This window comes from Pseudorca crassidens, chromosome 8, assembly GCF_039906515.1.
Source record: "Pseudorca crassidens isolate mPseCra1 chromosome 8, mPseCra1.hap1, whole genome shotgun sequence".
Taxonomy (NCBI): domain Eukaryota; kingdom Metazoa; phylum Chordata; class Mammalia; order Artiodactyla; family Delphinidae; genus Pseudorca; species Pseudorca crassidens.
The window spans coordinates 34,551,304-34,564,629 of record NC_090303.1 but is presented as its reverse complement, the minus strand read 5'-3'; the positions used below and the strand labels follow the sequence as shown (position 1 = coordinate 34,564,629).

The following is a 13,326-nucleotide window of genomic DNA, read 5'->3' as shown; positions in this document are numbered from 1 at the left end:
TTCTAGAATTTTATTAGCTCCAAATCTAAGCCCAGAGTTAAGCAAAGAAGTTATAAATTCATAAAAAACTCTGAGTTGGTGAGTTTGGTAACCAGAAACTTTATTTGGAGTTGGGGGTGGTGGGGGCAGAGTGAAATTCAGAAGCATGCTTTTTTAGAAGCTGTTAGGGATGTAAAGAATGCTTTATATCGACTAAGTGATAAAAATTCACATCATCATGATATACTTGTTAATATTTTATTTTAGAAGAGTTACATTGTAAATAAGATGGCAAATTCTGAAAGAGTTGAAGAAATGCAAGAAAATTATCAGAGAAATAGGTAAGCTTTGCCTAAATTCTACAAAAACTGTTCTGCAACTTCAAATACACCTTACCCTTTTCTCAACTGTAGCAAAAATGTTTATAGTTTTTTTCCAAAAATAGCAGGGCTGTTTGCATTTTGCTGGACTTCAACATAATCAGTGTTATAAGTGGCTTAATAGTAAATTTAGGAAGTGTAATAGCTACAGGATTTACTGATTTAGTATTTACTTCAGATATTTATTCTTCTGAATTTCTTATAGTCTACCAGCATATAGAGAGAAAATACTTGAATATTTATATTTTAATTCTCCATGAATCCTTCATTCCATGTGGTACATAACAAAATATTGGATTCTGATTATTTTTTCAGTAAATAGTGTCTGTGTGTGTGTTCGTATGTGTGTTATAAAATTTCCTACACCTATAATTCATTAATTTAGAGATTTAAAATGGAAATGATTTAAAATCTTTAATTTCCACTTTTACCATAATAATTGTGTTACATTTTGATGTATAAACTGTAAAACGGTAGTGAACCCCTCTAGATCACTAGTTATTTAATATTCCTGAAACAAAATTTATCAAAACAAGATAACTTACTAGGTCTTAAGCTTTAAAATCCACATCTGGGTAGGGAGAAAGGGTTGTAGCCTTTATAATCTTGAAGGAATATTTTTTTGTCATCTATGAATCATCTCAGAGAAAGCTGGCCCAATACATAAGTAAATTATTAACTTCAGATGGAATAAAATTAAGTGACTTGTCATTTATCAAAGCCACCAGAACAATATGTTATAAAGCTGAAGAAAAGACTTGGAAGTTCATCCTTCTGTGACGTCTCTCTTGGAAAATTTAATCTGATCCCCTCCACCCTTCTTTTAAAGTTTCATAATCTTATGTGTGTGTGTGTGTGTGTGTGTGTGTGTAATTGACAGATTACAGATTTCTCTGAAATCAATGGACAAAAATTTACATTCTTCATCTGGAACTCCTTGAAATGTGAGCTAAGAAATGAAATTTTCAATGGGGGACAAAATTCTCAGTACATTTGTTTAATGTGTGTTTAATAGAACTTCTTTCATTTAAACCTCTCAGTTGCTCTTGAGTAATTTGTTACAAAGGGTTTGAAAATTCTAATCTACCACCTCATACCCATTAGGAAGGCTACTATTAAAAAAATAGTAATAAAATAAAACAGAAAATACGAAGTGTTGTTGAGGATATAGAGAAATTGGAACACTTGTGCAGGGTTGGTGGGAATGTAAAATGATGCAGCTACTATGGAAAACAGTACGGTGATTCCTCAAGAAATTAAAAATAGAATTACCACATGATCCAGCTTTTCTACTCTTGGATACAAAAGAATTGAAAACAAGGACTTAGAGAGATATTTGTATACCCATATTCATAGCAGCGTTATTCACAATAGCCAAAAAGTAGAAGAAACCTAAGTGTTCATTGCTGGTGAATGAATGAACAAAGTGTGGGATATATATATACACACACACAATGGAATAGTATTCAGCCTTAAAAAGGAGGAAAATTCTGACATGTGCTACAACATGGATAAAACTTGAAGACATTATGCTAAGCAAGATAAGCCCTTCAGAAAAAAAACAAAATACTGTATGATTCCACTAAAATGAAGTACCTATAGAAGTCAGATTCCTAGAGACAGAAAGTACAATGGTGATTGCCAATGGCTATGGGGGAGGAGTTATTTAATGGGTATAGAGTTTCAGTTTGGCAAGATGAGAGTTCTATGGGTGGGTGATGGTGAAGGTAGCACAACGGTGCGATTGTACTTAATACCACTGAACTACACACTTAAAAATAGTTAAGATGGTAAGTTCTATGTTATGTGTCTTTTATCACAATAAAAAAAAAATTCTACTCCAGATGTGTGTCTTCAGTTGTTACCTAAATAATGTAGAGACAACCAGTGATGACTTAAACTTTCCCAGTGATTATACTAAAAATCTTTGTAGTCTGTCATTAAGTTTGCTTTTAAAATGTCAGTGTTGATATAAACTGGTTACCAATGAGTGAAATTTGACACTTCAACACAATTTTAATTAAAAATTTTTGCAAATTATATTCACATGGTAATCCTTCCATTGTAAACATTTGTTTTCCAGAAAACTGCAAGAACTGCCCAAAGTAAGACAGCAAGTTGTTGGACCTATTGAGAAAGTTAGTGAAATTAGTTAGAAAATATGTCTATGTATCAGAAAATTTTAGAGAATTGTCAGGAGTGCATAGAATGATTGTTTTTGTTTGATAATTTACATCTATTTGGGGAAAAGGGGAATTTTAAGAAAAGAATTCATCAAACTATTATTTCCAATAGGAAAAATATCAATATATATAAATAACCCATAAGTTGCACAATAAGAGATAATAAAAATAACATAATATCCATACAATGATCCAATTTTGCCCAAAAAAGCATGTATATGTGTGTATGTGTGCGCAGGCAAGTGTGTGTGTGTGTGTGTGTGCTGCATAAATGTTATCAGAGGTTATTTCTCAGTAGTGGGGAATTATGAGTGACTCTTGCTATTGTATGTTTACATTTCAGTACTTTCCAATGATAATACATTGAAATGAGTTGCTTTTATTATTTTTAAAATGTTATAAATCCTTTTAAAATAAAAAAAATTACATAAATATTTTATAAATCCTATGCATCAAAAAGTGTGGCAGCACAATTCTTTGGGACTATGTTCAAGGAACATTTTCAGACGTGTTCCTAAAACATCACCTCCACTGACCCTAATCTCTATGTCAGCCTGGTTGTCATTGTCATTAGAAATACATAGGCAGCAGTGCCTGTTTTTTCAAAAGTCAAAAATTTAAAAACTTGGAAAGTAGCAGAGCATGACAAGCTTTATCAAGGAGATAACACACTATTCTAGGGGAAGGTGGAGGAGCAGATACCTTTTTATGGTCTGTAGTACTGAGTACAATGCTATGGCAGTTACTCCATAAATATTTATTAGCTATTGCATGAGTGAATGGAAAAACATGAAATTTTCTCAATATCCATTCATAAAATATGTACTAAGTTCCTTTTGCTGCTATTCAAATCTAATTTTATTTCAATACCTTATATGTTTTATCTTGACCTCTCTCAGTAAGATAAGTAATCCACTTTTTCAAGTTTTGTTCATGTTTTGGTTTTGGAATAGTGCTGTAGGGACCCATTATAGCATAGAATACAAAGCGTTTACTATTTGACTTTCAGGCATTCCTTTCTCATTCCAAACAACCTTAAAATTATCATAGACCCTTACTTACAGGATAGATGTTGTCCTGGATACAAAAAATTTGAGGAATTTAAAATAAGGATGAAAAATATGATTCATTACATTTGGTGAACTAATTTTTACTAGATAGTTACTGTTCTCTGCACTTAGTTGTGTCATTGATGTTACGTTGATACACCTAGGGCACTGAAAATTTGAAGATCAACTTTCATAAGGCAAGATATTTCATTAAGCCAAGATATTGTCATTACAGACTTTTCAAATATCATAATTTATTTAAGAATCAACCAAATGGAAGGAAGTTTCTGATTTATATGCACAACTGACCTGACTTGTGTCACAGATCTACAATTTGTACTGATTTTTCTACCTTATTTGTCAATAGTTTCTCCAGAGTACATTGTAAATCCTAAAGATCAGGGGCTTTTTTTTACTTAATATATAAATACTTATCCATGATCTTATACATTTATTTGGCCTCTTAATTTGTAAAATAACATTTACTTGATGGCAAAAACTGTAGGTTGGTTTTTGGTGTTTGTTTTTAACAGCTGTCATGCTACCATGTTTTATTTGTTTTCCTCAGTTTCACTTTGCTGATGGACTGGACATCACACTCATGATCCTAGGATTACTAGCATCACTAGTAAATGGGGCCTGTCTTCCTGTAATGTCACTGATTTTAGGAGAAATGAGTGACAGCCTTATCAGTGGATGTCTAGTCAAAACCAACACAAGTGAGTACAATATTTACTTTTCTATATTGCTAGGGACTCAAAAGCATTAAATAAAACAAACATTAAACTCATAATACAGATTATTTTCTTGTCAAACAATATCTATATAACATTTAAGTCATTTATTCTTCTGTATTGCCAGGGACCAAAGAACCAAAATCTGTATTTGTCAAAATTCTTCAAAGAAACAGAACCAATACAATGTGTGTTTGTGTGTGTGTGTGTGTGTGTGTGTTTATGTAGAGAGAGAGGAAGAGAGAGACAGATTTTAAGAAATTGGTTCACACAATTATGGAAGCTGGCAAGTCCAAAATCTGTAAGGTGAGTTGGCAGGCTGGAGACCATCTGTGCCCTATCTGACTTCTTTTCTTTTTTTGCGGTACGCGGGCCTCTCACTGTTATGACCTCTCCCACTGCAGAGCACAGGCTCGGGACGCGCAGGCTCAGCGGCCATGGCTTACGGGCCCAGCAGCTCCGCGGCATGTGGGATCTTCCCGGACCCGGGCATGAACCCGTGTCCCCTGCATCTCAACCACTGGTGGACTCTCAACCACTGCGCCACCAGGGAAGCCCCCTATTTGACTTTAAATACTAATTCATACCCTCTTATTTCCCACCCAAAGCCTAATTTTTCAAATGCCCTAGTCTTGTTTACGTGAATAAATCCATAGCTTCCATCTTCCATGTGTCTTCCTGTCTACACAGTTATTAATTTTTTGATATTTTAATGACAGAAGGTAACGATGCCACTTTGTTAAACAAATGGAACTGCCAATTCATTGAGCAGATATTTATTGATTGCCAAATATGTCTCTCTCTCTCTCTCTCTCTCTCTCTCTCTCTCTCTCTCTCTCTGTGAATGAGTGAGTGAAGAAAGGGAAGGAGGGAGGGAGGGAAGGAGGGCAGGAGGGAGAAAGAATAAACCTAGCAACCTAAGGCAGTCTGTTTAGGAGTACTCCTTTGGTTAGGTTTGCTCTATAATTAATTGCTTTGTCAGTTTTAGATAGAATAGTCAATACATACCTGACTGATATTACTGAATTTTAATTTTGTTTTTGTTTAAGCCTTCTCCATGTTTCTCGAGTTTCATTGTGTGTTTTTTCAAATGTAATGAACACATAAAGAGGTTGATAAAGATTTAGATAAATGTATGGATATTACTGGTATAACATATTATTAAAGAGAAGTGGAGATATTAAGGCATATGTCATCAACCTTCTAGCATTTGTTTTCTAAAGAATAATAGAGGAAGATTTTTTTGCTCCTACCATTGAAAATATGAATAGTAACTATCATATTGATCACAGGCCCATTTTTATGCCAGCACCGAACTTTCGCACATTCTACGTCTATTAATATAATCTCCAAAATGACATTATGTCATTTTAGTGTGACTGTAGGAACTACTTTTAGAAACAATATGTATTCTCTTTATTAACTCAGTTAAATTTCATTAAAACTTTCTACTGAGTTTTATATGTCAATTCTATGTCAATACTTCTATGTCAATTCTGATATTTGTAATAAGCTGCTTTAAAAGTGCTTCCTGCCACAATTCCAAAAATGGAATAAAGGAAAAATGATTGTTTGCACATAAATAAAGATCATAGACATCATCATATGTGATGATACTGTGGTTATGTAAGATACGAAGAACATGTTGTCTGCAATTTATTACAAATGTTTATTATGGCTATTTAAGAAAGAAAATTATGATAGTTGATATCAACCACTGTTTTGTGCTTCTGGTAAAATTACAACCTTGGTATACTAATTAATGTATGAAGTAGATTTTGCTAGAATATATATAGAAAAGTTTACATGGCAAACTGGTAAACCAAGGATTATTTAAATACCATTTTATGATGTTGCTATCCTTGTTATACCCAACAAATTTCGATGAGCTTCTTTTAAATTTTTCTTGTGACTCCTACCTCTACAACTTTCATTTGTGTTCTTGCTTTTCTTGGACTTTCTAAATTACTCCCTGGAGTATCTCAAACTGAATTCTAAATGCATAATTTTGACAGGAAAGGAAAATTCTATTACTATTACTTACGTACCTGTTACCTGAAATCAGAGATGTCCTAAAGAATTCTTTCCACTTATGAGCTACATGGTTAATATTTCCTTATAATTTTTCATGTTGCATGTGTGCTTCTTGAGACCAGAGAGAACAATTTCAAATTTTAGGTTAAAGAATAGAAAATAAGATGATCATTAACCAGTGTGTAGTCATTAAGTCCATTTTCTTGAGAAGGGACCATATTTGGTTTGGAGGGCTATGTATAAAAGACATCATGGCCAATTATAAGTTTATTAATTTCCTTTATAATTAAAAAAACTTTTTTACAGCAAATTATTGGAACTGTACTCAGTCTCAAGAGAAGATGAATGAAGATATGATTGTGTAAGTCCAAATGAAATGTTAATATCATATTCATTGCATGCTGCTTTATTCAATATTTATAAGGAAGAAAACTGAAATGTTTGTCTGATCATTAATATTGCATATAAATGAGTAAAGCAAACATGTCCTCTTCTTTTGTTTGGTATAGAAAATATAATTACACAATTATAATTGTGTAACTATAATTTTTTCTCCTACTTGAAAGGTATATAAGTTCATATGCTTTCAGTTTTGACAAAATTGACATCAATAGAAATGTTGTTTTGGGATTTGCATTTTTATATAAATTTTGTTTCCTAGGACTGAAGGTACATAACCTAGAGGTTAAGTTACTACTTTTTCCTTTTTAAAATTTTTTTCTTACAAAACTTACAGAAAAAATGCCACTTCTGTAAACTTTAAAAGCCAGGAAGATGTGTGCAACAAATAGTAAAATAAAAAAATAAATAAAAAGAGTAAAGTTTTACTCAGGCTAATTTTGGAGACTAATTATTCAGACTATTATAGTAAAGTTGTATTCAGACTACTAATTGTAAAGTCTGAAATAGATAATTTATAGGGACATTTTGTTTTTGTAGGCTTGTATGTTAAGCAATATGCTTTCCTCTGTCACATGTGTTGAGTTTGTGCAAACTTACTGAGTATATTCGCTGGATTTCAGTAGTGTCTCACTGAAACTAACAGAGTCTTATCAGACCTAAGTGATCTCTTAATCTTTTCCCCAAAAAATGAAGCCTCCATCCTACGCAACCCCAAGAGACATCCATCACATTGTAGTGACACCCTCTGGGCCATAATTCTTGACCTTCCACACTGTTAGCCACAGCCTCATGTGACTACTTAATCTTCAATTAATTAAAATTAGATAAAATTTAAAATTCAGTTTCTCATTCTCAGTCACTTGCCAAGTGCTCAAGTCACATATGGCTGGCTGCCATATTGTACAGCACAAATATGGAACATTTTCTTCATCACAGAACATTCTATTGGACAGTGCTGCTCTGGACTACAGTGTGAATAATGCTGCCTCAAGTTGTGCTTTGCTGTAGTCTCAACTTTCTTTGAGGGAAATTTTCTATTTTTTAGCACTTTTTACATAAAGTGTATTTATGTTGCATCTTTTAAAAATTCCTGATTAGGATCCAGGAACTTTCTTCTACTGAATTCTAGTCTTACAATATTAAAGCAGGGTTCTGATGTTACAATCATTAAGTATGAGTTTCTTACAAAAATGTTTGGAACTTTTAAAAATAGGGGCATCTATCTTAAAAACAGATAATAAAAGGGAGAATAAGGTATGTCTATGTAATCTATGTATGGTTATTAAGAGATTACTAAACTTATAAGGAAACATTCTTAACATTTATAATGTTGTATTTGTTATGCTGTTGTTTCTCAAACCAGTGTACTGTTTTGGAAATATTTGAGGTATATGGTGAAGGAGGGTTCCATAGTCAAAATGGTTCAGAAAACACTGTATATGACAGCCTCTTTGGATACACTTAGGACAGATAAGCATACTTAAGGCTAAATTTAATCAAAGCTTTCCAAACCTGTTTGACTATGGAAACTAAACATCCTGCTGAGCTAGTGTTTTGATGAACACATTTCTGGGAAACCTTGTTTTATATAACTTTTTTGGTGGGGATAAGATAATACCTCTTACATCTATAATAATCAAGAACTGAAAAATTTTATTTTACCTATTTTCCAAATACAATGACTTATGGTTTTCTGTAATTTTAATGTTTTAATGTTGTCTGTGCCTTTGTCTTACTTATCAAACAATTATTCTGAAAATAAGATTCCTCCTTTGCAATCAATCCCCATTTCCACCCCAGACCCAAGCAACTTCTTATCTGCTATCTTTAAAGCTTTGCATTTTTTAGACATTACGTGTGCTTGGAAACATACATGTAGGGTTTTGCACCTGGCTTCTTTTATTAAATGTAATGATTTCGAGGTTCATCCATGTTATGATGTAAATCAGTAGTTTATTCCTTTTTATTGCTTAATAGTAATCCATTGCAAGGATATATCATATTTTGTTTATCTGTTCACCAGATGATGGATTTCTGGAGTGTTCCCATTTCTTTGCTATTTAAAAATAATGAATCTATGAACATTGATATATAAATCTTTGTGTGGACATATGTTTTTATTTCTCTTGGTTAGATACCTAGGAGTAGAATTGCTGGGTCACATGGTAAGTTTATGTTTACCTTTTAAGAAACTGCCAAACTGTTTTCCAAAGTGGATATATCATTTTACTTTCCCACCACAATGTGTAAGTGTTCCAGTTTCTCCACATCTTCACCAACACTTGTTATTGTCTTTTTTATTATAGCTATTGTGTAGGTATGACGTGGTATCGTATTGTGACTTTAATTTGCATTTCCCTAATGAGCATTTTTTTATTTACTTTTTAAGCATTCATATATTTCTTTGGTGAAGCGCATATTCAGATATTTTGCCTATTTTATTGTGTTGTTTGTCTTAATGTTGAATTCTGAAAGTTCTTTGTAAATTCTAGATACAAGTTCTTTGTAAGATATATGATTGGCATATATTTTCTCCTAATGTGTGGCTAGTCTTTTCAGTTTCTTAAAGATTTCTTTTGAAACAGAAAAGTTTTAAATTTTGATTAGGTACAGTTTACCAGGTGTTTATTTTATGGATTTTCCTTTTGGATTTAAGAATTCTTTGCATAGGATCGTGAAGATTCTCGTCTACATTTTCTTCTAGAATTTCAACATTTTAGCTCAGACACTTAGGTCTATGATCCATTTTGAGTTCATTTTTGTGACTGTTGTGAGGTAAGGGCCTCACTTCTTCTTTGCACTTCTTTTTTTCATTTGTCCCAAGACTGTTTCTTGAAAAAACTATTTTTTCTACATTGAATTGCCTTGGCACCTTTGCTAAAAATCACATGCCCATAAATGTAAGGGCTAGCTTCTGTTCTCTCATTTTTGTTGCATTTATTGACAGTCTATCCTTATGCTGGTATCACACTGCCTTGATTACTATAGTTTTAGAGTTTAAATAAATAAATAAATAAATTTTTAAAAATCAGGAAATGAAAGTCCCCCAACTTCAATCTTCTTTTTAGACATTTCATTTCCACATATATTTCTACACATATTTTGGGATTACTCTTCAAATTCTGCAAAATAGCCTGCTGGGATTTTGACAGGGATTAATTGAATCTATAGATTAATTTGGGCAGATTGTCATCTTAACAACATTGAGTCTTCCAATTCATTTATTCAGATCTTCCTTAATTTCTGCCAACAATATTTTGTAGTTTTCGGTGTACAAGTCTTTATTTTCTCCTTTGCATTTGATCTTTAACCCAGTTTTCTCTTACAATATTGCAAACATTTTCCCCACAACATTAAAAAAAGTTCAGTAAGATTTCTATTAAACCTATAGTGTTCTATGCTGTCCTTGAACAGTCCCTCTTATTAGAAAACAGTCAATTATTGTTATTGTAATAATTATGTTCTATTAAAGTCATCATGAACACTGAATAAGCAAATACTGAACCATTGCTTCCTGGTTTCTGTGAACCTCCAGTCACAACATTTTCATCAATCGATTATCATTGAAGTCACGGTCAACAGCACTATAACTCATGTCTGAACGACGCTTAACTAACACATGTATTTTCATGTGCCATAGGGCACATCACTGCTTCCTTGGACTTAGGAACACTAGACAGCATTTCAGCATGCTTCTTGAGAGTCGTTTTAAACAGTGAAAACATCAACAAAAGGCACAAAAATTAGAAAAACTTGCCACTACCTAGATGACAAAAATGACACTTGTTTACAGTATGAGGGCACAAACAAAAAAGCAGAGTGTTGCCTTGTTCAGCCTGAGCTGGGAGTACCTGTGTTGGGTAACTCAAAATTTTTGCCACTCTACACATGTCCATAAATAACAATGAAAACAAAAAAAATTGATTTTTGATTACAAATAAATTTCATTGAGCAGGCACATTTGCCAACACAGAATCTGGGAATAATGAGACTCAAGTGTATGGTCCTCTGTGCTTTTCTTGGTACTTTACTCTCCTGGATTTCCAACTACCTCATTGGCCACTTCTCAGCTTTCTTTACTGGCTCTTTGCCTTCATCTTAAACTCTACCATGTTTGGAGAGTCCCTGAGCTCAGTCCTTTGTCCTCTTTTTTATCTATACTTTATTCTGTGTCTCTGTGGATGATCTCAGCCAATACTTTGTTTTCATTGCCACCTGTAAGCTGGTGACTTTCAAATTTCCATCTCCAGCCTATACCCCTCTCCAGCACTTCAGTCTCTCATTTTCAACTTCTTACTTGATAACCGCTTTGATGTTTAATATGCATGTCAGACTTATGTCTTAATCAAAACACTTGATATCTCCTGCAAATCTGTCCCTGTCTCAGTCTCCCACATCTGTAAATGGCACCCCATTCACTTAGTTGCTGAAAACAAAATCTAAGGAGTTATCCTTACTTTCTTCCCTTCCTGCATTCCTCACATCCATTACATTAGCAATTCTTGTTTGTTGTTGTATTTCCAAAATATATCTAGAATGTGTCTGCTTCTTGGCAATCAGCTTCTACCATCTACATCCAAGCCTCCATCCTTCTCACCTTGACCACTGCAATAACCTCCTAAGTAAACTGTCTGTTTTGCTTTGTTGTAACCTCCATCCATTCTCCACAGAGGACCCAGACTAATATTTTTAAAAGTTGAATAGATAAGAACATTCTACGCTTAAATGGTCTTCTGTTTCTCTTGGAAGAAAACCTGTACAACGCACCATAGCTAAGAGCCCTATGATATGCCAAATTCTCCAGCCTCATAATTTCATAACTCTTTGGACTTTTTTTCTTCTGGGAACAAGCTAAGCTCTTTCCTGCCTCTGACCTTATTACTTGCTGTTCTCTGTCCCTGGAATGCTCTTCTTGCGTTTTTATGGCTGGCTCCATTTCTCCTTTTGGATCCCAGCCATAATATCATTTCCTCAAAGAAATTTTTCTTAATCACTCTTTTTATCTTCACTAGCTCTCCCAACTCACCTTTACCCACCAGTTATTCCATGACTTATCACCCTGTTTACTTTCCACATAAAACAACCTAAAATTCTTTTTCTTTGTGTGTTGTCTGTCTCCTCACACAGGAATGTAAACTCTTCATGAATAGGGACTTCTTATCTTGCTCTTGACTGTATTTATTTCTAGAACTTCATACTAGTGGACACCCAGTATAGGTTTATTAAATGATTACATTTCTTTTTCTTTTTAACTGAAGTAACATTGGTTTATAACGTTATATAAGTTTCATTATAATTATAATGGAACATTATAATTCAACTTCTGTATATACTACAGCATACTCACCACCAAAAGTTTAGTTTCCGTTCATCACCACACAGTTGACCCCCTTCACCCATTTCACCCTCTTCCCATTCCCTTCCCCTCTGGTAATCACTACTCTGTTCTCTGTATCTATGTGTTAGTTTTATTTTTGCTTTGTTTGTTCATTTATTTTGCTTTTTAAAAATATTCCATATATGAGTGAAATCATGCAGTATTTGTCTATCCCCATCTGACTTATTTCACTTAGCATAATATCCTCAAGGTCCATCCATGTTGCTGCAGATGGAAAGATTTTTTCTTTTTTATGGCTGAGTAGTATTCCACTGTGTGTGTGTGTGTGTGTGTGTGTGTGTGTGTGTGTGTGTGTGTGTGTGTATACCACATCTTCTTTAGCCATTCATCCATCAGTGGGCACTTAGATTGTTTTCATATCTTGGCTTTATATATTTTTGGATGTAAATAATGCTGTAATGAATGTAGAGGTGCATATATCTTTTCAAATTAGTGGTTTTGACTTCTTCAGGTAAATACCCAGATTGGAATAGCTGGATCATATGATAGTTCTATTCTTAATTTTTTGAGGAATCTCCATACTGTTTTCCATAGTGGTTTCACCAATTTAAATTCCCACCAGCAGTGCACAAGGGTTCCCTTTTCTCCACAACCTCGCCAACACTTGTTATTTCTTGTCTTTGTATAATAGCCATTCTGATGGAAGTGAGGTGATATCTCATTGTGGGTTTTTTTTTTTTTTTTTTTTTGGCGGTACGCGGGCCTCTCACTGTTGTGGCCTCTCCCGTTGCGGAGCACGGTCTCTGGACGCGCAGGCTCAGTGGCCATGGCTCACAGGCCCAGCCACTCCGCGGCATGTGGGATCTTCCCGGACCAGGGCACGAACCCGTGTCCCCTGCATCGGCAGGCAGACTCTCAACCACTGCGCCACCAGGGAAGCCCTCATTGTGGTTTTGATTTACATTTCCCTGATGATTAGTGATGTTGAACATCTTTTCATGTGTCTCTTGGCCATCTGTATGCATTCTCTGGAAAAATGTCTACTGAGATCCTCTGCCTATTTTTTAGTTGGGTTGTTTGTTTTTTTGTTGTTGATTTTTATGAATTCTTTATATATTTTGGATGTTAACCCTTTATTGGATATATGACTTGCAGATATCTTCCTCCGTTCAATAGGTCATCTTTTCATTTTGTTGATAATTTCCTTTGTTGTGCAAAACTTTTTAG

At 34.0% G+C, this 13,326-nt stretch overlaps 1 protein-coding gene across 1 annotated transcript in view; it reads left to right on the top strand.

Annotated features, from left to right (window-relative positions):
* Window positions 1-267: 267 nt before the first annotated feature.
* Window positions 268-13,326, top strand: part of ABCB5 (ATP binding cassette subfamily B member 5) — a 113,457-nt gene continuing 100,398 nt past the window's right edge. The window contains 4 exon segments of the mRNA XM_067745524.1: window positions 268-320; window positions 2,443-2,497; window positions 4,160-4,310; window positions 6,666-6,720. Coding sequence (XP_067601625.1) covers window positions 268-320; window positions 2,443-2,497; window positions 4,160-4,310; window positions 6,666-6,720 — 314 coding nt within the window.